General features: G+C 44.8%; 1 protein-coding gene across 6 annotated transcripts in view; it reads right to left on the bottom strand.

Moving 5' to 3' along the window:
• Nucleotides 1-3,902: 3,902 nt before the first annotated feature.
• The window catches only part of SOBP (sine oculis binding protein homolog), a 117,633-nt gene continuing 98,254 nt past the window's right edge, over nt 3,903-23,281 (bottom strand). For 3 of the 6 annotated variants that reach the window (XM_057404708.1, XM_057404709.1, XM_057404710.1), the window contains 2 exons: nt 19,914-21,868; nt 3,903-5,671 (listed from right to left, as the gene is read on the bottom strand). In XM_057404708.1, the coding sequence (XP_057260691.1) occupies nt 19,916-21,868 (1,953 nt within the window). In that variant the 3' untranslated portion in view covers nt 3,903-5,671; nt 19,914-19,915. Of the gene's footprint in view, nt 5,672-16,973; nt 17,316-17,433; nt 17,584-19,913; nt 21,869-23,281 lie in introns of those variants that run through there. The other 3 variants (XR_008971600.1, XR_008971599.1, XR_008971598.1) reach the window with 3 other exon arrangements.

The raw sequence follows: 23,281 nt of genomic DNA, 5'->3' as shown, positions 1-23,281 counted from the left end.
GGTAGGTAATATGAAGAGCCAGCACCACACAGCAAATGTGGGGCAGGCCTGCTGGTACAATTCCACCAGCCTGGCACGCTTCCCTGCTCTAAAGCCGACTGGGTGATGCCACCAGTGCTGCAGCCCCAGCGACCTCTTTGGCCACCCACCCTCCCCGCCTTGCTCAGCTGCGGACCCTGGCAACATGGAGGACCGCAGGGCTGCAACATGCTAAGGTGAACACTGAGAGCTGGCTGAGGGAAGGCTTCCTTTGCTTCAGAGGTGGGCTCTGTAATGGGTCAGTTTACTGCAGCAACTCTGAAGCCATGCTGGAAGCAGGTGTCCTTGTTCCAGGAGACGGTCTCAAGAGGTAACTCTGGGGTTGTGCTCCTCTTCTCAGCCCTGTGGATATTGTGTTAATGTCTCTTCCATGAGGAATGAAGAGCACCTCTCCTGCCTTTCTTGGCATAGCTCATGTGCCAGGGACACGGGAAGGGATGAGAGCTCCTCTCAACAACTTGTTTTGTGTAAGCCTATGTGGGCTTGATTCTTTCAGCTGAAGAAGGGGAGTGAAGCTGAGTCTCCTCTCCTGGCCTCTCAGCAAGCCTCCTAACCATGATGCTTTTCTGGAAAAGAAGGCAGTATTACTTCTTCCTCAAGCCTTTTTTCTTTTACTGAAGATGTCTAGCAAGGTCTTTTAAGGAAAAAGTAGGCCTGATGAGAGGTGAGAATCACACCTCTGCCCTCAGCTATCCTACTGGCTAATAATAATGAATATAATTTCTAAGGAAAGGTCCTAGTCAGTGCAGCTGGCTGTCCTGGGCTTATACGTCCTTGGAAGACTGCTTCAATAGAGTAGTGGGGGAAGTGGCTGGGACCTTCACCTGCTCCAGTAGATAGGTGATGCTTTAGAAAACAGGGAACACCTTTGAGAAAAAGAGACTGTGAGCACTGAGAAAAAGAGACTGTCAGCAGCCTAAGTTACTCTTTTTTTGCCTCATGGCTGGGTCAGTTCTTCACAGGGTTATAGAATTTCAAGTCCCAACAGGTCTTGACTCGCCAACATGACAATTGGAGGAGCACCGCTGTGTCAGAGACCCCATCTCCCTTGGAGGTGCTGCAGCACCTGCAGCCAACATCCATTGCACCTCTGAAGGGCCATGCTCCCACCAGTGCTGGAAGAAAACATCCAGGAGCTGCTGTTCAGCTGTATTTTTTACAGTTCTGTGTGTTTTGCTGCTTCAGCCTACGCTTTGTGGAAAATACCGTGTTGCTTAAGGTAGCATTGCATTTCCTTGCCCAGTACCACGTAAATGACAAGTAAAACGTGTACAAGCTTATGTAAAGCTCTTCTACCCATTTCAAAATATCTGAGCAGTTATGTTCAATATGAAGCAGGTTCAACTCAGTTCCTGACTCCCTTTCTCTCCCTCTGCTGCACGCATGTGTGTGGATACTGCACACACATGCCTGAGTATCTCCTTCCCTAACCCAAAGATCACAAACATCAAGTCAGCTTTGGGCAAGAGTGGAAGACAAAGCAACTTAAGGGGCCATTTTTTTTTTCCAAGTTATACCTCTGTAAATTTAGAGGAATTCCAGGGGAATCAATCTGTACCAGCACCAGCAGATTTGTTCTTACTTTGAGCACAGAATGTTGTTATTAAATGATGCCTTTACATATTCCAGGCCTATTTTTAAAACAAAGGCAATGAAGTTAGGGCATCCAGTTCTATATATGGACACTCCAAATGGCACTGAAATGCCTCATGCATGTGTTTGGCTGAGTGTTGATTCGGGTGTCCAAATATGGACCTCAGAATGGGATATCTCACTTGGATAAGCATCCTCACAGATTTGGCGCACAGCACTTATTTGAACAAAGCAAATTTATTTCTATCATTTAGGATGGAAAAAGCATGAAATGTTTTCATTTTGAGGGACCTTCTTGTCCGCAGAATTGGGCCACTCAAATACGGACATGTGTTGTAGTTCTTAAAAAAATGAAGCCCTCAAAATCATCTAAGACGACACAGGAGGCAATTAATGCAGAGTGCTTGCAGCATGCAGACCCCCTACCACAAGGGCAAAATTCCTGCTGACAGCGAGAATTCAGTGCCAACAGAAGGACCTGTGCTGCCTGATCTTAGCAAACTCCCCCTCTGCCCTGGCAGTGTGAAGGGATGCACGCAGGGCCGGCTGCTTAGAGACCCAAGGCAAAGCTTACTCTCTGTATTCATGAAGACAGCCTCTGCATCTCAAAACTGTACTTGTGCAAGAGCTGGAGTGATTGCCGTTGCACGCAGGAACCTTCCTGTGTATCTCCCAATGCACCAGGCTTTTCTTTGTCTGGCTCCTTGATGGCTAGTTCTCCAGGAAAGAGCTTGGCTTGACTATTAGGTCTTAGTGCATAATAAATAATGTCAGCAGCAAGCGAGAACTATTCTGCAAGCCTTTGCTGGGTTCCCATTAATTGCAAAGGACCTTCTTACATCCTTTGTGTAATCCCATTCATTTTGCTGGCATCGTACAAGGGATGGATTTGGCCTCAAAAATAAAGCAGGTTTCTTTTGCATAATGTATTGTACCATTTGGTCTGCATTTTGCTGAAGGTTTATGTGTACTTGGATATTTCTCCCCAGATATGCAGCTGGAGATATTTTTAAAATAGCAAACAATGAACTGATTCAACTGTCCAAAGCAGTTGTTCCAATTGTGAATTTTGGGGTAAGTTGTTAAGAAAGTGTAAGGTGGGCAAATTTTCAAGAAAGCTTAGGTAAGTTTGTGAGCATTGGAAATGCGTGAAGCCACCTCCAGCCTGGATTGCTTTCTCTACCTCTGCTGTCCTGATGATTTTTGACAAGCTGATTCCATTTCTGGAAAAAGCAGTTCATGAGAGAGAAAGATTTATCTAAAGAGTCTGTTGTTTTTCAGAAGAGTGAAAATGTGTGCTAACAATTCTGGACCATTGACAAAAGCAAAATCAATACACACGGCCTTCATTTTACAGCCAAGTTCAAATGAATAAATAGAGATGCAGCAAGCTGTTTACTAGGGAGACAAGCTCTGCTCTACATGCCCTTCCAAGCAGGCACACTTAACACTGTTGTTTGCCTTAACATGGCTGGTTAATGGAATCAATCAAATAGTTACAGAGCTCACTGGACATTTCAAATCCCTCCATCAGCAGTGCTGGCCAAGGGCTGGGAAGCAAGAGCTATTGTGCAAGATAACTTAGGGTCTGCAAATCCGTTGCTGTTACAGAGTTTTGGGGGCATTTGGGAGGATTTTGGTGCTTTGAAGAACCTAGGCTTGATTTCAGGGGGAGTTCATGCATAGAAAATCCCCAGCCTTACAAAAGGTAGGCAGAACACGCTCTGTACAGAGCCCCAAGTGAAGCATGAGCTAACTGTGCTTGCACAGATCCCCATGAAATGAATGAAGCTGCAGCTAGTGCATCCGTCCAGGGCTCTTCTCTAAGACAGGACCTAACTCTGCTGTGCGCTGTGGGGTTCCCCCCCTCCCCATGCCTTAAACACTGCAGAACATGAGAAGTGCAAAAATGGAAGGGACATAGGTACAGCCTTCAAGAACACTTACACGTATTTTTCTGACACTTCAGGCTGAGTTTTGTTTTGTCTCTGACCATGCAGGTAGAGGAATGAATAACCACATGCACAAAAAAGATTAAAACAAGAATAATAATAAAACAACAGCACATTTAAGTGCATTTTTTTTTTTTTCTTGGAGATTTATTTTGTTTTAATAAATCTGACACCAGTCAGGGAGAGAGAAAAGCGTTGTAAGCCCAAAAGGAAAGCAGAGCACACTTGAGGGTGCTTCAGATTCTTGCTCTCTTGAAGATGTTTCATTGTTTGAGCTCTCTCCCCAGACTCAGGAGTTGTTGGGTTCCCCCTCCCCCCTCCCTTTTTTTCTTTTTTTTTTCGTTTGTTTGTTTTTTTAAAAAGCGAGCTTACTCGCCCGGTGTGTTTTCCAAGCTTTCACAGCTCTAATAAATAAGGAGCACCTGTAAAACAGTAGCTTGACTTAAGTGAATCTGTACAAAGGAAAATATAGAAATACAGTATATACATAGTGCTCATAGTGCACCATCACTACAAGGCTCTGGTTCAACTGGCTCTGCTACCCTGCTCCCAACACCGCTGACACGGGCAGAGACACTGCTCCTGCACACTGCTCCTCACTTCCCCGCAGGAGCCTTATAGAAAAGGTGTACTCTGAACACTCGAGAGTGAACAATTGCTTTATTCGAGTTAGTAAACAGTTACACTGAATCACAAGGTGATCTGATTTTTTTTTTAATTTTTTTTTTGTTTGTTATTTTTTTGTGGGTTTTTTCTTTTGTGGTTTTTTTTTGGTATGTTTTTTTTTTGTTTTTCTTTCCTTTTTTTTTTTGTTTTTTTTTCTATTTGTCAGAATGGGGTACTCCACAACTCTCTTACCAATTCAGTGCCAGTATAACATGCTCTAGTGTACTTTTGGACTCTTGGCTACAACTGTACAAGTGCACACAAGTAAATTCTACCCTGTTATCCTCCACCCACTGATTGAGGATCGAATTGCACATTTCTCTTAACCATGACAGGAGAAAGCAAACAGTGAAACAGAATCATGGGGGATCTTTCTCACTTTACCCTTGTTTTCATTGGTTTGTCCATACCATTCTAATTATCATGAAAGGGCTATGCATATGGAGAGATTGTCTCACTGCCTTCCTGGATCACTGAAAACCATCAGGGTTGAAATTTCATCCAAGTCTTTCGTGACGCCCAGCAAATATTCCCCTCAGATTATTTTACACCTTGAGGGAATTTTGGTCTTTAGTTCAACACTCTTGCTCTGTTCCCAAATGGGGCACTATTTAGGGGAATTTAAAGAGAAAGCTGAGAAGAATAAACATTTACTGAGTTCTCTTGGCATTCAGTCTCTGAAAAACCACAGTATAAACTATTCATGCTGCTTCTTACATCTGTCAAATCAAAAATTAAAAGCCATAAAAGTGTAACACTGAAAATATGGCATTAGAAAGGATAAAGGTGGCCTTTGTAAAAAATAACAAGGAAAGTATATTAGCCAATAAAATATTCTAACTCTTCATTTAAAAGTGCATCATGGGTAGGACAGAGATGACTCTGAAGCGTTGCTACTCCAGTATTACCCCTTTCCCCCATCAAAACTTGAATAGGTCCAAAACCATACAATGCAAATCACGATTCGTAGTGTAGCAGCAAAACCACAGCAGTTTTTCAAAGGAAAAAAAAATAAAAAAAAAAATTAAAAAAAAAATCTTTATCATTGTCCAGTCTCAAATATCTGAACTTTGAAGTCAGAGAGGGAAAAGTACCTATGTTGGTCCGTGTGGTTTTTGAAACCAGGGTGAAAATCCCCCCCAGCAAGAAACCAAGAGGCAAAAAGCGTTCCTTGGAGGAGAAGAGGGGTGGTCGCAGGAATGCTGAGCACACTGTGTGGGTCCATGATGTGCTGTCTTCTGGGTCAAAGGCACCCGTGGGACCGAGGCTTCCTTGGAGGGGCTTCGTGACAGGAAGCTGCTTTCATTGCTGGACTTTTAGCCAGAGGGGGTGGTGAGCGGACCAGCTGGTGTCATTCGGTGGAGTGACGTGGTTTGCTCTGCTCCCTTTCTCCATGCAAGGTACCCTGTCGGCGAGTGTTCCTGCAAAGCAGACAAGCAGAGATGGTCAGGGCAAGTGGTGGGAGACTCATTGCAGACAGGCTGGGCAGTGCCTGAGCTCACATCGCACACAGCCTCACAGTGAGACACCAGCCCACTGCTTCGGCCTTGGCTGCCCCTCGTACCACAAGGCAGTTGGTACATGCAACCTCTGAGGCTGCTGGAGAGGGAGATGGAGGAATTCCTGTGATAAAAAGTTGGAAACTGATATAATAATAGTCCATTCTCTGGGTTTCATAGAGCGCCTTTCATCCTACAAGAGCACAGGTGAATAACGATACCTTGCAATTATACAGTACCCTTCACCCTTGATCTCAGTGTGCTTTACAGAGATGGGATGTACTGCTCTCTACATTGCATAGGCGGGAAAGAAGAGTCAGAGAAGGAGAAGCATTTGGATCAGGATTCCACATCACCTGGGATGGGGATAGGACGGGGAATGCCAGGGCTCCCCAGAGACACCTCACTGCATGGACTAGTGTGGCAGGGGATCATAACCATCAGAGCATAGGACTGACGCTGGCTAGCATGACAGACAATTCAAATAAAGTCATTTTAGAACCCAAGGAAGAACTAGGCATTACTCTCACTTAGATGAACTGCTACCAAGATCTGATGTCTTGAACACATACATTTCCATGGACAATGTGTGAGATGAGAACAAACCCCTCCAGATCCTGTTAGACCAGATCACAGAATTAGGCAAAGAATTCAACTTTCCAGTTGTTCTTTTTTCTAACCTGGTCCTCATCTCCAGGTCCATTTTCTCCTGTTACCCAAACGGATGGTCTGACTGCTGCTGTTTTCTTTCTTTTCTCCTTTTTTTAGGACACAAAAGGTATGCGTTCTGCAGGACGTATTCAGACAACTCCCTTTTGAAGCCCACAGGTGCTTTGGGTGAACAATACTAGGAGCAAACACAGCTTTATTGATGTGAGCCCTTCAGGAAGCTGCATGATAGCTCCCCTAAAATAAGGTGAGCTTTTGTCAGTGGTCACGACAAAGGCCAAAGTCATGAGAAACTTTGGACTCACATTTTTGAAAACCCAGATCACCTTCTTACCAGTCTAATGCAGCTAACAACACCCCACTGGTTATAAGCTCCTGAAGCCTTAGTTTATCGAGGGGCTACTGGGTGATACACCATGGCCTCATGTGCTTGCTTCCCTTGTCAGTTGGCCATGTAGGCTGCCTAGCAGGGACTGTTCTCTTTCTAACACAGCGTGCTTTGGACTCTGCCTCCTTGGATGGGATCTGCTGTCCCTTACAGATTTTGACTGAAACTTTGAAGTACTTATGGTCTTAATTTTTGTTCTGGGTCACATTTTCCTTCTCAGCCTGGTCCATGATCTTCCCTTCACAGTGGCTCCTCTGCGATCTCCCTCATCACTATGCTTGTATCCCCATGCCAAACCTCCATCCTTCTCAAAGCAGAGACTGGAAGGCACATTGAATAGGTTGACCAGCATAAACTCCCAGAGCATGGGGACCACTGTATCTAGGTTAAGGAGCAGCATTTGGTTTGTCAGGCAATGTGCCCAGCAGGACTGAGCAGCTTTGTGTGTACAGAGAGCTGTGGACAAGAACTGAGAACTGGGAGGTATCCACCTACTAAGTATTCCCCATTAAGTATACAACTGCTTTCTGTCACTTCTTGGCTTGAAATCCTGCTCTGAGATTAACTAAAAAGGCCAGCAGAGAAAATAATACCTGTAATGTCTCTATAAAACCTCATTCTGTGCTTTAGGAATTTTGCCTCCTCCTCTCTTTCTGTACATCAACGGAAACAGATTTCCATCCCTCACTAATCAGTCGCAAATGGCATGGCATAGCACCAGCTGATTAAGTGATTTGGGAGGGAGGGTGTAAAGTTCACTAGCTCTTTGCCTGGAGCAGTCAGCTTTGTAAGTCCTGTCTATTATCCTTTACTGCAGATAAGAGTCAGTGTAACAGAGTATGCAGATTGGAGAGAAGGACCTTCCGTGGTGATTGGCTTGTACGGCAGTAATTGTGTTTGATGGATGCATCTTTGTAGCAATCAAGTGACAAAATAAAAGCCCATATCAGGCATAGCATGCAAAGTTCTATAAAGAAATGAGAACACACTGGTCATCACCACTTCACAGATAGATGTTATACACCTCGTGCCAACACTAGCAAGCATGACCAGCACAATAAAGTCAGCTATTTATATCTCCCCAAAAAAACAAATTAGGTTTTAGGAGAGCGACATATGCTCTTCACCCCAGGTGAACTTGTCCTCAACACACATCAAATGTTGCGGATCAGACACAAAACATGCATCAGCCACAGAAGAATTTTCATGAGCATAAAGCCATGGAGCTGAGCTTATGTGAGTTGCACTGAGGTAAGCACACTGGGTGCTGCCTGCTTTCCAGAGCTAAGCAGAGCTGGGCTGATCCTGGGGTGGAAGATCACCTAGCAGTCAGAGGTAGGCTGCAGTTCCAACCCCAGGAGTCAGCATGGAAAAGATGACAGAAAGAGAACAAGTCAGGTATGTTCATTTCTGCCCTACTGTCCGTGCAGGGCGGGGAAAGGAGAATAACTCAACTGGATCATGACCCACCTCAAGCAGGTAACTTTGAGACTCACCTGTGCAGGCTCAATGGTGACACAGTGTTCCCCTGAACAGCGGGTGAGAGCTGCACTGATGCCCTCTGTGGCTGTTAGTCATAACCTCAGCAATGGGCAGCTATGACACAGGCTGCACCAACGCAGAGCTTCCTCTTTGGTTTATGCCCTAACACGTGAGGATTTAAGTGCTTGCATATAAGGACAGATTGGCAGCTAGGGCAGTGCCTCCCGAGGAAGTTCCTCCCTCCCTTTCTGCAGCTAGCCAGCTCTTTCCAGGTGCCTCTACAGGCCTACAGCCCTTCATCCTGCACAGCCCTGGGACTGGTGCGGTGGGAAGCTTGGCCCTGCCAGTTGCTAGAACTGCTCCTCACTACATGCCTCCACACTTGAGGAGCTGGATAGCTCAGCTCTGGGGGCATTTCCTTCTCCTGCTCCCCCATACCCAAGCACTGATGCTTGTACGGTTGCTCCCAGCTCTGCCCCGTAAGTCAAGTGTTGCCACAGTGGCAGCACACTCCTGCAGGCACCGACAGCTGCCAGGAATAGCTGCTTCTACCCAGTGCTCTCCCCAGACATGTCCTGCCTCCTCAGAGGGGCCATGTCATTGACATTGCTTTGGGCACATGCATGCACACAGACACACACAGTTTTTTCCATGCTTGCTTCCCCGTTCTGTGCTCCATTGATCAATTCTGTCTCCAGATATGTATCTTATTGTTCAGGAAAAGATGAGAGACTGGGTGGGGAAGGCTGAGGCAACTGTTGATGTGGGCTGGCATGGGAGAGTTTCCGTCATTTAGCACAGCACTTAATTCACCCAGACAATGAATGCTGATGTGCTAAAAGAGGCCTAGTTCATCTGGGATGTGCATGCCCCTAGAGTAAGGGCACTGCAATTATTTTCTCAGGGAAACTGCTTTGAAAATAAACCACAAGAGTGCAGCTAAAGTCAGCATAGGAGCAAGCTCAGCCCTGGAAACACTCTGGAATCATCTGTTACTTGTAATGGTTCTGTAATTTATTCATTTATTTTAGCAGTTCTTCAAGCAGTTCAAGCTTCTTCATTAAAACCTTCCCCTTTGAATAATTGATGATGGGGATGCCACATTGCAAGAGGCCTTTAGCATGAATGGGAGAACAAGCAGGGTCCTTAAGCATGAACCCTTGATTTGAAGGTATTTTCCTTCTGCTCTGGTCTTGTAAACTATAGATCCTGCTCAACTTTGGGTCAGATATGCAACTCAGGCTCTCCTGCCTACTGAAATGTGAGCTGTAATCTAAGCAGACACAGTGACTTTAAGGAACGCACTAGGGAAGAGGCTTGGCATTTGCCCTCCTTTTATGCCTAGGCAGAAGAAGTGGTAGGGACAGCTTAATCACCCCTAACTTTGTGCCTGAATTGTTGCAGGGATGCACCAGAGGCCATGCTTGCAATCGTATCCAGTTGCCTTGTAGTCAGGGAAGGACCTTAAGGGAGAAACATGAACTGGAAGGCAGAAGGTTTGCTATGTGCTGTTTCCTGCTTCCCTGCATCTATTCTTGGAAAAGCCTTTGGGGAAATTTCACCACTTTACAACTGCGTTTGGCCCCTTGCTGGTACATTTAGTACCGTCTCTCACTATGCTCATTCAATATATGTTAAACTGAGACCTAAAACTAGCTAGTGAAGTTAGGAACAGGGATGCATGTCATCGTGACCTTGTTACGCAGTAAGCAAATGGTAGAAATGGAGTTCCAGGCCCTTCTTCATGCTCCTGCGTGGCCCAAGGGAAAATTACTTATTAGAAAGACGCAGCAAAGGAATCACCACTATAAGTCACCAAGGCGTGGGTTCTGCACTCCTGGATTTACCAGGCAGCCAGCTCTTCACTGAAGAGAAATGAGACAGAAATGAAGCCCTCTCTACCTCTTTCAAAAAGGATGACAATCATTCAAACCCCAGCTGTCTAACAGCAGACTGCTCTTGACTCCTTTGTTCCAGCCCCAGGCTCAATGGCAGGGATAGAGCATAAGGCAAAGGGAAAAGGAGTCTCATTTCTCTGTTACACATTTCCATAAAGACAGTGCTATCCCCCAAAACAGGAGTACAGTCTTGGCCTGGGTAAGCATGCAGCTCTTCTTCATAGCCAGTGGAAATAGCATTCCCTAAATTCAGCAGAGAGCTGCCACATACCTGGGGAGAATGGCCTGGGCTGCTGTAAATCCCCCCTCCCCCGTACCACAAAACAGCAACGCAACTTCACCATGCAACTTGTTCTGCACATACCGAGGAGATGTGGCACCTCCTCTCCCCTTCAGGTTTGGATTCTCCTGGGCCAAACAGCTGCCACCAGGAAACAAACAGGGACCCATGCTGCAGCTTTTCAAATTTCCATTTCCTCATGTTCCCATCACTGTCAAGCTTTCTGTGGAAGCAGCTCCCCACTGAACTGCACTGCTTTGTCCTTTTCCCTTCTTGTGGCACAGGCAGAGGAGAGGTAGGGTCTCATGACTTTAACCCAGGGGAACTCATTCTCCTCCTCACACCCAGTGGTGCTCCAGAGCAGGCACTGCATTCGGTGCTCTGAAACATGTGCAGGAAGAGCCTCTCTATCCACTAACTTTGGAGGAAGTCAGAGGAGATCAGTCTCGGTAGGCTAAGATGAACATTTGGGCTCAGTTCACCAGATTTTAGCATCAGTGCTGCTGTCAGTTTTCTCTGTTGTTGTCATCCTTCCTTCCCCACTACCACTTTCTACTTTTCAAAGTAGCCATCTTCACAGAATCTAACTATTCTCTTCATATAATGTTTCACCATTTCAGTGAAGTTTCTCATGGTTTAACCTTTAATAGAACTATTGCTCATCGAGCTCAAACTCCCCTTCACTTTCAATCTGAAATAATGATAAACCCCCTATCAATCAGGCCCTCCTACCTAGCCCCATGGCACCATCTTTCTCCAGGCTTTCACTGACAGGGGGTTTCTGGTTTACATTTTGGGGCATTTTGAGGTATGTATGCAAATCATGCAAAGAGGAAAATGCCATCACAGTTCTGGACTTCTAATCTCAGCTATAGCACCTGGTCATGTCCCCTGTGGCAGACCTCAGAGCTTGCCTGGGCCAGATCCTACTTTACAGTGGGATAACCAGGTATATCTCCACAACAAGAAGACAGTCCATTGCCTTACAGCTGGTGCAGCACCAGTTTCTTGGCACACCTGTAAATAGTTTACTTTTCCCACTGATGCTCCATGTGCAGGTGTGGAAGAAGATACCATCTTTCCTTTCAAAAAATCCAGCCAAATTTTCTTCCAGTTCTCCTATTCTGCACCAGGATAAAGCTGAAACTTTGCAGAACAATACAAGCAAGCAAGCAAGCAAGCAAACAAAAAGCCCCAAACCCAACCATGCAGCCAAAAAAACCCCAAAACATAAAACCTAAAACAGAAAGAAAACCAAATCCAGTTAGTTTCTCCTCTTCTTTCCTGAAAACAGGCAACCACTGCGATGCGATAACCCTTTTTTAAGCCTCTGATTTTGTCTGAATAAAAATAGAAGCTTCAACTTGAATTTCAGCAGCCTCCTGTGGGCCCAAACCACTAGGCTTCTTGGCTATTCTGAGGTGCTTCTCAATTTTCTTATCCAAGCTCATCTCTTCAAGTAAAACTAGCTAAATAGCCAGAACAAGGCAGAATAACTGTGGGTAGCATTGTGGAGGAGAGTGAATGGTGAGGATGGGGATCTCGCGGAGCAGCAGCCTGTACCTCCCTGTGAGCATCCTCCGCCTTGCCTGGTCCTGGCTTTTAGTCTGAAATGCTATTGTGGGCCACAAAATCATAACAACAATAACAACAATACTTCTTATAATAATTTCTCCCCCCTCCACCCAGAAGCAGCACTGACTCTTTTAGTGAAAAGTTTCAGCATCCCATACAATCAACATTTTCACATTTTCGCACAAACAACCCCTCCATCCATAAGCATGAAGGTCTGCATGCCTGCTACTGGCCCCATGGTGTTTCTCTCCCTTGTTTTCCCAAGGGAAACCCTAATGGTTCAATTCAGCCTAAGGAAGAGCAGATGCAGACTCATCCAAAGGCAAGAGGTCATGCTCAGGCGGCCAAACTGTCAGGTAGATTATAGTGGGGGGGGGGGGGGGGGGGGGGGGGGGGAGCAGAAAAACCCCACCCAGCACACATAAGGAGCAAGCAGGTGAGACCTGGCATAGACCTCAGTGCCAGGAAGCTTAGAACACAGGCTTTATCCCCAGCACTGCTGGACACCATTGTTACAGATTTTCTCTATTTCCCACCTTCCCTCCCACTTCAAGAAAAAAGAAGCAGTATTTTTACCACCAAGATAACTTTTTCAGCAATAATCGGTAAACTTTTTCAAATAAAACTGAACTGGCATTTTAGTTGCTATTTGAAATTTAGGGTCAGAATTTAAGCTTTCAGTGACTTCATCACATATCTTTCCTTTTCTACTTAAGCATCTCTCAGCTGAATTCCTGTGGGAAAGGGTTCTTTTTCCCCTCCTTTTGAATAGGCAACTTAGAAGTGGCAGCACAAGTGGTTCATGAAAGCTTATAAATATTTGGAGCATAAGCAGGCAACACAAAGTTTTACATTTAACCACGTGGACTCCAAATAAATAGATGAAAATTGCTCTAACCATAGGTTCCAATATCAATCGGCTGATGATAGGATGCAGATCTTTCCAGAGAGGTTGGAACTTGATAGTTATTTCTCTCTGCACTGCCCAATTCCTAAACCCCCTATTTTTATAAGGGATATTTTTGGGGGGAGGAAATGTGTGCTTCCATAGAAGATGATTACATTACACAGCCTGAAAGTCTGAAACTGGGAAGATGGAGTGCAGCAGAGAATGGGAGCATCCTCTCAACAAACACAGTTCAGCCGCTGTGCCGCTAGGTAATTTGTTATTGTAGGTTGGCTTGAATTTAAGACAGTAATGTTTCAGGAACACTTGGAAAAGTGAGCCAGCTGCAGGGAGGATACCATTACAAATTGAGACACATGTTGTACAGGAATACCAGTCTCTTCAAATACCAAAATCGTGTCTGGGGAAGTAAAGCCATGCAGATGAGTCAGAAGCAGGACCTCATCTGTAATGTGCTGAGAGCTTTCAACTTGCATTAGAGGCACTGAGCGCTGAGTGTGCACAGTACTGCACAGGATCAAACCTAGATATTTAATTAGTTGTAATTTTCTCATGGTAGAAGAAAATGTCGAATAGTCGAGGGTTCTGCAGAATGTCAGAGGTTACTCCGACTCACAGTTCTCACAGGATGATCACACATGCTTCCAAACACAACCTCTGGTCCTGGGAGTGAAATGCACCTTGTTATCAAAATAGTGTAAATAAGGTAGTGATTAGTAGGTGTCAGCCATGGGAACTCAACTGATGGAGGCACCCAGGAATGTGCTTAAATTGCCTGGTTTGCTCTGTAAAAATAGACTTAAAAATAGACAGGAGAGACTCAGCAGGTAATCTGGAAACAAAAAGTGCTTCAGAAAGGCTTGCTGGTCAATCTGATTTCCTCGTGATTTCTTGCGCAAACAGCTTTGCTTCTGCTTTGCTTGAATCTCCCCCTGCTTTTTTAGAAAGAACTTAGTTTTATCTTAAAATCTATTGCTCACTGCTTGATTATGCCCATCTTTTTCGCAACCACAGTCCCCGAAAGTGTTTTGCTTCTTTCTGACCCACTTTCAAGTATTGCTCCTGAGAAATAGTTTGTAAAATCCTAACAGTTGTTCAGATCTCACCGTTCTGCACTGAAGTTGGCTATGATTGTTTCAGGGTCAAGCTTCACAAAGGTTATTAGGTGCTTAGCTCCTTATCAGATTTCAGCAGCAATCAGACACATACTGTCCAGCATCTCGGCCTCTGAATGTAATGGCAACCATTGTCTCAGATGATGTTTTTACAAGGGTCTGTAAACCCTTGTCTGGTTTACTGCTCTGGTTTACTATGGTCTTTGTTGTTAGGGACTCTGTATTTAATCATGAGTTGTGCTTTTTTTTCCCCATAAAGTTTCCTTTGGTAGCTCAACAGCACAAGAACAGAGAGATGGAGAGCTACTCTTCCCTGTGCCTGTTTCACACTTTACACTTTTGAGAGCAGCCCAATCTGATTTGCACCAGCTTAAATAAGAGGAGCATTAGCCTTGTACGTATGAAAGTGCCTGGTCAGTCTTTAAAGCCTGGCAAAGAATTATGAGTAACTCATTTCAATATGAATGTGGGTGGTACCAGCTTAGGGAATGGCATGGATTACATGCTAATTTCAGTTCAAATGATTTTCATTTCACAAGACAATTACAACTAGTAAGGGCAAGCAAGCACCAAAAAAGACCTCTGAAAGTCAGTGGTCCCAGACCCTGGGAGTTGACAGGTAGGCTACAGTCTCCAGGAGCTGCAAGGTCTGCAGATTTCAGTCAATTGAGTTATGCCATTTTTTACCCGCTGAAGTTCTGGCCATGTGTTTTGTTTGCCAACAGCCCTAGATGCTCACTACCTCTGTAAATCAGACCAGGTGAAATTGTTTTCTAAATTGGGTTCAAGAATCGGATATCATATTTGAAACATATGCCCTAAAGGGTTTTACAGAAAAGCAGAAGGAACCCACCAGAAATCAGCACTTGTTCCTTTGATTCAAAGAGTGTGCAGTGATCTATGGCAGTGTACCACAAGCCTGCTATTTACTGCCCCTGAGAAGGAAGTTAGCACTCCCACACCCCGGCAGCAAGATGTGGGAGCTGAAAGCTACCCTGGAAGTATGTCATTTTATACTTCACCATTTTGAGAGCCCTTTTTTTTCCCTGGGAAATCCCTTTTCTGATTTAATGTATCCATCTGAGAAGCTACACAGGCAATTTTAAAATGTAAGATCACGCTGCTAGAGCCAGGCAGCTCTCAAGGGCAAAGCTTCCATTCCAAGCAAATGTGTTTAAGGCTTTGTGGTGTTAGCAGCCTCTCCTCTCCCTCTTTGGATAAATGGAAAATTTCTGTAGACTCCTGAGAAGCCAGGTGAAGGAAAACTTCTGAACCAGAAGAGTAGGTGTTAAGTGTATGAGTTCAATTACTCTGCTGATTTAAATTAGTTTAGCACCAGTGGAACTATATCCAGTTAAAATTAGCTAAATCTCTGGCCCACAGTACTGTGTCAGTGAAGACGACTAGCATAAAAATGTGTTTAAATATCAAAAATCTGTTTTCAAATATACCTTTAAGGTCAAATTTTGTCCTGATCATAGGAAGCCAGGCAGGGTAAGATGCCGGCAGATAGATGCTACAGTGACAGGGAAGCGATAAAAACTCCTAAGGCAGAAAGGGAGGTTAATAGCTATGCCCCTTGCTTCAGGAATCCTGACCAGAGCAGGAAATTTTGTGCTGGACCATTATGGGCAGGGGAGCTCACAGTGGGATATATATTACTTCTGCTCTGAACTGGAGCATTCTGCATGTTGTACATTTTTACAACTACAGTGTATGGACTAGACAGCTGGAGGTTTGGGCCTATAACTCAGCAGATGCTGCCCCCAGGACTTACAGGTAGGTGGCCATAGTCCTACTACTTCCATTACTTCTGGAGAAATTCTGCTGACACAAGCAGAGAAACTCCTTCCTTTTGTTACCCCTCTGCCCCCAGCATAGGATTAGTGAACACACACAGAAGCTAGCTGCGAGTTTAGCATGTGCCACTTAGTTTTCTAATTTAGTTTACAATAACTGTCATGTTAAATCCAAGCAGACCCTAGTGTTTTCATTTACTTGCTTTAGGAAACCTTGACACCAGAACTGGAGGGTTAAAACTGATCCCGCCTGGACATAAAGCATGCAGGCAGTCAACACTAACACTGCTAATTTTAGAAACTCGCGTTGCTCAAACTTGAAAAAATAACACTCAACAGAATATTCTTCCTAGCTTCATTCCTTTATCATTGTAGGACTTTGGCACGGAGGCATCTTTTACTGGTCCTTCCAACTGCATCAAGCTAGAACAGCTTGACAGTCCACATCCTGATGGAGAGACTAAACTTTAACATCAAGGATTATGTTGCTGATTAGCACTTCCAATAATCAAGTAATTGGTACATTAAATAATCCAGAGTTTGGCGACTTGCCTGAAAAGGTCACGCTTGCATTGATTCCTTTTCAGAGAGCCCATGTTGCTATTACACAAATTCAATCTGTCTGTCCAGAACTCTAGCGTAAAAATATTTGGCTAATTTCCTTCTTTTCATACAATTTTATGGGAAATAAAATCCAGGGAAAGTTGCATGTTAGGGCAGCATGTTCAGATTTTCCAATTAGGGTAGGTGGGGAGCAGGAGAGAAAAAGACAACTCTATGAACTTTTTCTGTCTCCCAGGTTAGCGTGGCCAGTGCAATCAATACAAACCTCCAAGGGCCCAAGTCAACACAATTATTAGTTCAGCTCCTACCTTGTTTGTATTTTATTATAATTTCTGAAGAGCTGGGAGTCTCCCATGAGGAATCCTCCCCACAACCAGACTGCCAAAGGAGCTGGGATTTACCTTTGTCCTTCCCCAGGCCTGGGCATGAGGAACTCAGGGGCACAGCTGAGGTCAGGGCTATGGTGCAAGAGGCTGCACTGATGCTCTGCTTCCCTGCTTGTTCCCTCTGGCTTCCTCCGCTCATCCCCTCTGTATAGACAGGCAGGCTCTGAGCCCTGTGCAGTCATCACAGACAGACTGCTGGGAGGCCAGAAATCTAAGCGGCCTTCTTGCTCCCCTATACTGCCTATGACCAGCACTAGCAAAAGGGGGAGGGGGTCTGCATAAAACCAAAGAGTCCTCACCTCAAATCAGTCATCAGAGCTGCACAAAACACTTGTGCGTGACTTGAAAGGCTCAAAACCTGTCCACATTTCACTGTGGTACCCACTGGAATGAGATGGTTATTATGCTGTTTATTTCTGCAGAGTATTTTGGGTATCCTCTTTCCCTTGAAGCACACAAGGATCCTGGTCTCACATCTCTTCCTCACAGAGGCTACATCTTTTCTTGTGAAGAAAGGAGGGGATGAATACAGACTGACTAATAACCATCACCATGCCATACTATGCTACTGCACAAACCCCAGAGGCATGGCAGACACCCAGGCTGGGCTTTTTAACTTACAGTGTCTATGGGGACATCCATGTCTGTGCCAGTCACACTAAGTTTCCTTCACAGCAGGGAGAAAAAGGCATTCCTAGGGCACAGTTTGTCTGAGCTGTCTTAGTTGTTGACTTCAGGATGAGCTCAGCTGTCTCTTTGAAGTGCCTGCTTCTGTAGGTTGATTTTAAAGAGAGTTTAGACAATTAGCTCAGCTGTGTCTTCATTCCAGATGTCTATATTGAGTCAGATTAATCTTGCCTGACAACCTGAAAACTTCTCTGTAAGACAGTCCTTGCGCTGGGACAAAGGAATACATACAACTCTTGGTGAATAAGAAAATGGTTATTCCTGAGGATAACCACAGTGGCAGTTATTGACATTTAGAGAATACAAAAAGCTGAGGACAGTGAGTGATTCTTGTCCTTTCAATGCAGCTTGTTCAGTGTGCCCACTTTTTCTGTCAAATACTACCCGTGAAATGATGTCATATATAATCATGTCAACAGGCAAAAATACACAATTCAGTGAAGCCAGAACTCCCTCTGATGTTTTAAGGCTTTGGCTCTGAATGATGCTAAAGCCCTCCTGGGACTGGGACCTCAGAGAGGTGGCATTACTGCAGCCTGGATGGTCCAGGCAAGCATAAATAGATGCCTGTCTTTAAGTACCGTGTCAGTACACAAATGTGCACTGGCTTGAAGCAAACCACAGCTATGGGGTATTTGAACAGGTAGGAGAGGAAGGGTTAACCATGGCTCTCCTAAAATTTAATAAAAGGGATGCAGTCAAATAGTGGCCTTCTCTCCAGATCAAATCATTACCCTGAGGTAAAAATGTGCATACATTTATGAAGAGACAATCTTTCAAGCTCCAGAAACGGCACACTGAGGTTTGCAATAAAGATCTCGCTGCTGAGAGGGCATATAGTCCATCCATACCTCAGGGGTAGTTAGGGGGATCCCCACTAGCAGGACTTAGGATTGTGTAAAGATTTTGAATATTCATTCGACCTCCAAGTTATATATATATGTTGTTGAATAGCCCAAGAAAGTTATAGATGTCCTCTGCACTTACAAATGTATCTTTTAAATGTGTTAGCACATGCCGAGAGCAAAGAATAATGGTTCTGTTCCATCGAAGAAAGTAGATAAATACTGTTTGTGATCAAGGGAAGTAACATATCCGGCATTGCAGCCAGCACAGGGAATGTGGTATTAACAAATAAAAAGGGAGTTCTGACTATACTGCGGTATTTTTGATGGTGCAAATAGCCTGCAGTGACAGAGCAGGGAGATATTGCAATGGCACAGATTTCACAGCATGCGCTGCTATCTATGGTTGTAGGTGCCAAGCACCACTGCAGTCACTATTTGTGCTACCAGGGACAGGGATTTACTGGAGGCTACAGAATATTCCATGGATTGTAATGAAATCTGGCACGTCACCAAGCCACATCCGGCAAGCCGTCAGTATTTTACTGCTGAACAGATTTCTTGCAACACCCACCATTTTCCCTTTTCCTCAAAGATGCTCTCCATGCTTGTGAATCTAAACAAATGCAATTACATTTGTTTCTTGTTCACAGGTTTGAAGCAAAAGATGTATATTAAACTAACACTTTTACAAAGGTGCTGTTTTATCAGAGGGATTCAGTAGCCTGGGAATAGGGAATGAAAGGGGGGGGGGGATGTCTCTAGAGCATTATCCTCGGACAAGCCACTGTTGTTGGCGGACTTACCGCTGTCTCTGCCTTGCTTTACAGCCCTGCCAGGAACCACACACATATACCAACTGCAGGGATGGGGGAAACCTCAGCTGCTTTTCTAAGGTGGGAGACTTGCATCAAAAGTAGATAACTCAGGTAAGAGACCCAAGCCCCATGCTATAGGTCTTGCTGTCTTCCAGACAGCAGGCGGTCTCTAAGTGCCAGCATCTGAAGAAGGAAAGCTCAGGGAGAGGGGGTTCCATCCCCCCAAAACAGCCCAGCTGAAAGCCAGGGTGCGGTCTGGAGACAAACCAGACTAGGATGACTGGAGATGACCATCTGGTAAATCAATTGGATTTGAGCTAGCAGGAAGCAGCTGGGTCATACTGCTCTCGGCTGTGCTGTAGGGCAATTTCAATCATCAGCATGAAGGCCTGAGCTGCTGCCTAACTCAGCTGGAATAAGTAAGCAGATTAATGGCCCAGACCTAAACCATATCCTAGGCAGAAAACCACTGACTTCGACATACACAACACAATAACTTCACAGCCAGCACTATCATGAAATGTTCTGTGAGTGAAAGTGTAATGAGGCTGCTGATGAATGGAGTACTGACAAGTACAGATGCAATACAACATGAAGAACAATCTTAAAACATAAATACCAATAGTTTTCTGAAAATGCTGATAAATTGGAATCAGTAACTTTTTGTTTTGCAAAGGCCACATCCACATGAGTTTGACCTCATACCTGAAAATATTCTATTCACACAGAAGGCAGTAGTGATTACACAAACCTTTACTTATTCTGATTTCGAATTCGGAGACACCTCCTTTTCAATGGTGGCTCCAGATCCTCTGGCCCTGTGCTGAGTATTGGTGTTGAGATAATGCACGGTGCAATAGCAGTCTTTTCTGCTGGTTTTGGCACAGGCTGGATCACGCAACCTGTCTTGGGCAGCATCCGCAAAGCATACGCATGGTCCTCGTCTGCTGGATTGTTAAGGTTTGGGTCCTGTTTGTCTCCCCCAGCAAGGGGCTCTTCCCCAGCCTTCTTGCCAGCATCTCCCTCAAGGTGGCAGTTTGATGCGCAGTTGTTCTCCTTAACAGACTCCAGCTCGCTCACGGCCAGCTCCTCCGAGGGCTGGGGCTTTTTCAGCTCCTGGGGCGGCTCCGGGTTCTTGGAACCCTCCGTGCTCTTCGTGCCATTCACAATGACGTTGCACACCGCTGCACCAGCTTCTAGTCCCAGCGTGCCAGAGGCCAAGGAGACGGGACAGCAGTGAGCTCCGTCACTGCACGGTAACGTTTTTGAGTCAACTGGGCTGCAGTTGTCCCTGCAGTCACTGCAGTTCCTTTTGTCTGAGCTACCAAAAGCCAGATTTACAACACTGTTAGGTTCACGTTCAACTTTCACTTGGGCATGTAAAGCCCTGTGGATAACATTGTGCAGCCTAGACCGGTGGCCTACTGTTAGGTCTATCACACCATCCTGTGGACCCTGTAGCACACTGGGGAAACCAAATTTACTGTTCACTGGACTACTAGGTCTGACAGTCAAGTCAACAACTTCATTTTTACTGTGCTCCTGAAGCACTTGAGCTTGATTTAGGGACTGGCCTGAGCAGCTCGGTGACGAGTCAGAGGATTTAGATGATCCTTGCTTCGACTCTCGGGGGGATGAAGAGCTATTGTTTGGCTTTCCCCCAGATGTTTCATTGGAGGTACTCGGAATGAAGCTTTCACCATTGCTGGAGAAGCCATTGGGGGGTTTGGAGTCATTGATGTGAGGGATGGGAATGGGAATGGGGATAGGGACAGGCAAAGGGACAATGACAGGATATGGCACTAGTAGAGTCGGGGGTGGCACCAGCGGGGCAAGGGATGGCAATCCAAAGTTCATCATCTGGGGCATAGGCATAGGACCATTTGGCATCATGCTGACAGGGGGAAAGGGAAGACTGGGCAAAGGAGCTCCGGGAGGGGGAGGCGGCAATAAGCCGGGAGGATTTCCAGGCATGGTAGGTGTTGTGGGGGGATGGATATGAGGGGAAAGCATCGGCCTGTGCATGGGGCTAGAGGTCGGACCCATATTTCTGGGGCCACCTGGTGGCGGACCGATTCCAGGAATCATTGGATTTGACAGAGGGCTGTTAGGATTTGAGGCATGGTGAGGCGGCCCGCGAATAAATGGTGGACGGATTTGCTGCATAATTTGCTGCTCCATGAATATGGGCAGAGGAACTGGCCCACGGTTTGTCATTACCATGGGAGGACTGCGAGGTGGGACACCAATTGGAGGCACAATGCTAGCAGGTGGCTGGACAGAAACTGGTGGAATATTTGGATTCTCACTGATGGGAATAGGTTTGGGAACTGGCGTGGGGATTTTAGTGACAGAGCAGTTGGCAGTGTCAGACGGAGAGGCAGTGGTAGACGCTGATGGTCCAGGACCTTGAATTTGGCCAGCTGCAGACGCTGGGGATGGGGCTTTTCTCCGAGCATCTGCTAGCGGTATATTCCAAGAATCTGGAGTCAGCAGCTGCACCCCAGTGCCTTCTGCTTTATTTTCGACTGGAGGATGTAATGTACTGCACAGTCCAGCTGGAAGATTGGCCTGTGTCTCTTTGTAGAAAATGTCCATTTTGTACTGATTGAGACATTTTGCACTGCAGAACTGAAGCCTTCTTTCCCCGTCCCCAAAATCCAGATACTCTTTTGTGTGTCTTATGTGCTTACACCAGTCACATACCTACAACACAGTAATAAAATCAAATCAGGTAAGAAAAGCAATCTTCTCTTCATAGTGTTATTTTTAAAAGTAAATTTTCAGTTGCTTTGTAAATACCCACATTATTTTTCTAGTAAAAAAAAAAAAAACAGTTACATTTGTGAAAACTATGCTTTTTTATTTTCTCCAAAATATTGGTGAATTGAATGCCACTCCCTTTTCTGGCTCCGATGATCTCAATTATACCTTATACAGTACATTATGTATCTGAAACCCGTACCACAGATACGAATCCTCAGCTGGCATAAACTATTATAGCATGCATATATAAGTATACAAAGTCCGTATGAGTATGGCTGTGATTACTTTTCAGTGGTAATCTATGCACACCTCTACCATCTGAGATGCCATATTGCACAAGGAGTATGATAACTAGAAAAGGACTCAGAAAGTTTCTGGAAATGCATGCAAACCATTTCTGCTAAACTTCAGCACACTGTAACATTTAGTATTCTATTAAGGGCATCAAATAATAAGTTGGAAAAGGTGTAGTGCTTTCAAACAGCATCATGAAGCAAAAAGCATCATTCATCCTTTGCCCTTCATTCCAAGGAGAAACTTGGAAATAGTCAGGACATTTGTGTAAGGTTCGAATAGTCCCAATTTGTGATGTTTCGGCAAGCTGGAATTATTTTCTGAGCTGGAATTATGTTCTGAGCTGTTGGCCCACTCTTGTGTACGAGTCACTCTGAGTAAAACTTCTTGGCAAGCAAGGGCCTATTTAGCAATTTTTTCAAATACTATGGCAAAAAGTTTGCATCGCAGGCTCATTTGTGTTTTGTTTCTCTGCTCTCCATTTAATCCTTTTTTTTTGTGTGTGTGTGTTACTATTGGTGTGGTGAAGGCTTAGCCAATTTTTTTTAAAGTAGGGCTGCAGAACTAATTAAGCTGTGAAAGGTTTTCCCAGTTGTAAACCACTAGACACCAAAGTTCAAAAAATAGTCATTCTAGGCTTCAGAATCCATTACTTCAGAGAAATTATTGTGATTTCATTAACACATTAATTTTGCAACACCAACAGCTCTCACAGATGGTGAAGACATGATCTACAATTCAAATATGACTCTTGTTTGCACAAATGCCTTTCCTTCATATGGCATTTTAAACAAGAATTAATATGAGTAATCTTGCCATAGCTATAAACAGATAAACAGATGTCAGATTTTTCAGTGCCTTACTTCTTTGACAGAATTTTACACACACAAAACCCCCATTTTTGTCATTTACATTAGTTCTCAAAATACTCTACTGACAGAGATTTTTGGTGCTTTCTATTAGCATGTTGAGCCTATGACCACGTCAGGATACATCCTGGTATTGTTTATTCTGCCTTTTCCAAATAGCCCATATAGGCTTGTTTTGAAATTACTCTAT

This window comes from Pezoporus wallicus, unplaced genomic scaffold, assembly GCF_028554395.1.
Source record: "Pezoporus wallicus isolate ANWC-B61680 ecotype Strahan unplaced genomic scaffold, APGP_CSIRO_Pwel_v1 contig_6923, whole genome shotgun sequence".
In the NCBI taxonomy this organism is placed as follows: Eukaryota; Metazoa; Chordata; class Aves; order Psittaciformes; family Psittacidae; genus Pezoporus; species Pezoporus wallicus.
This window is presented reverse-complemented; position numbering and strand designations above follow the sequence as displayed.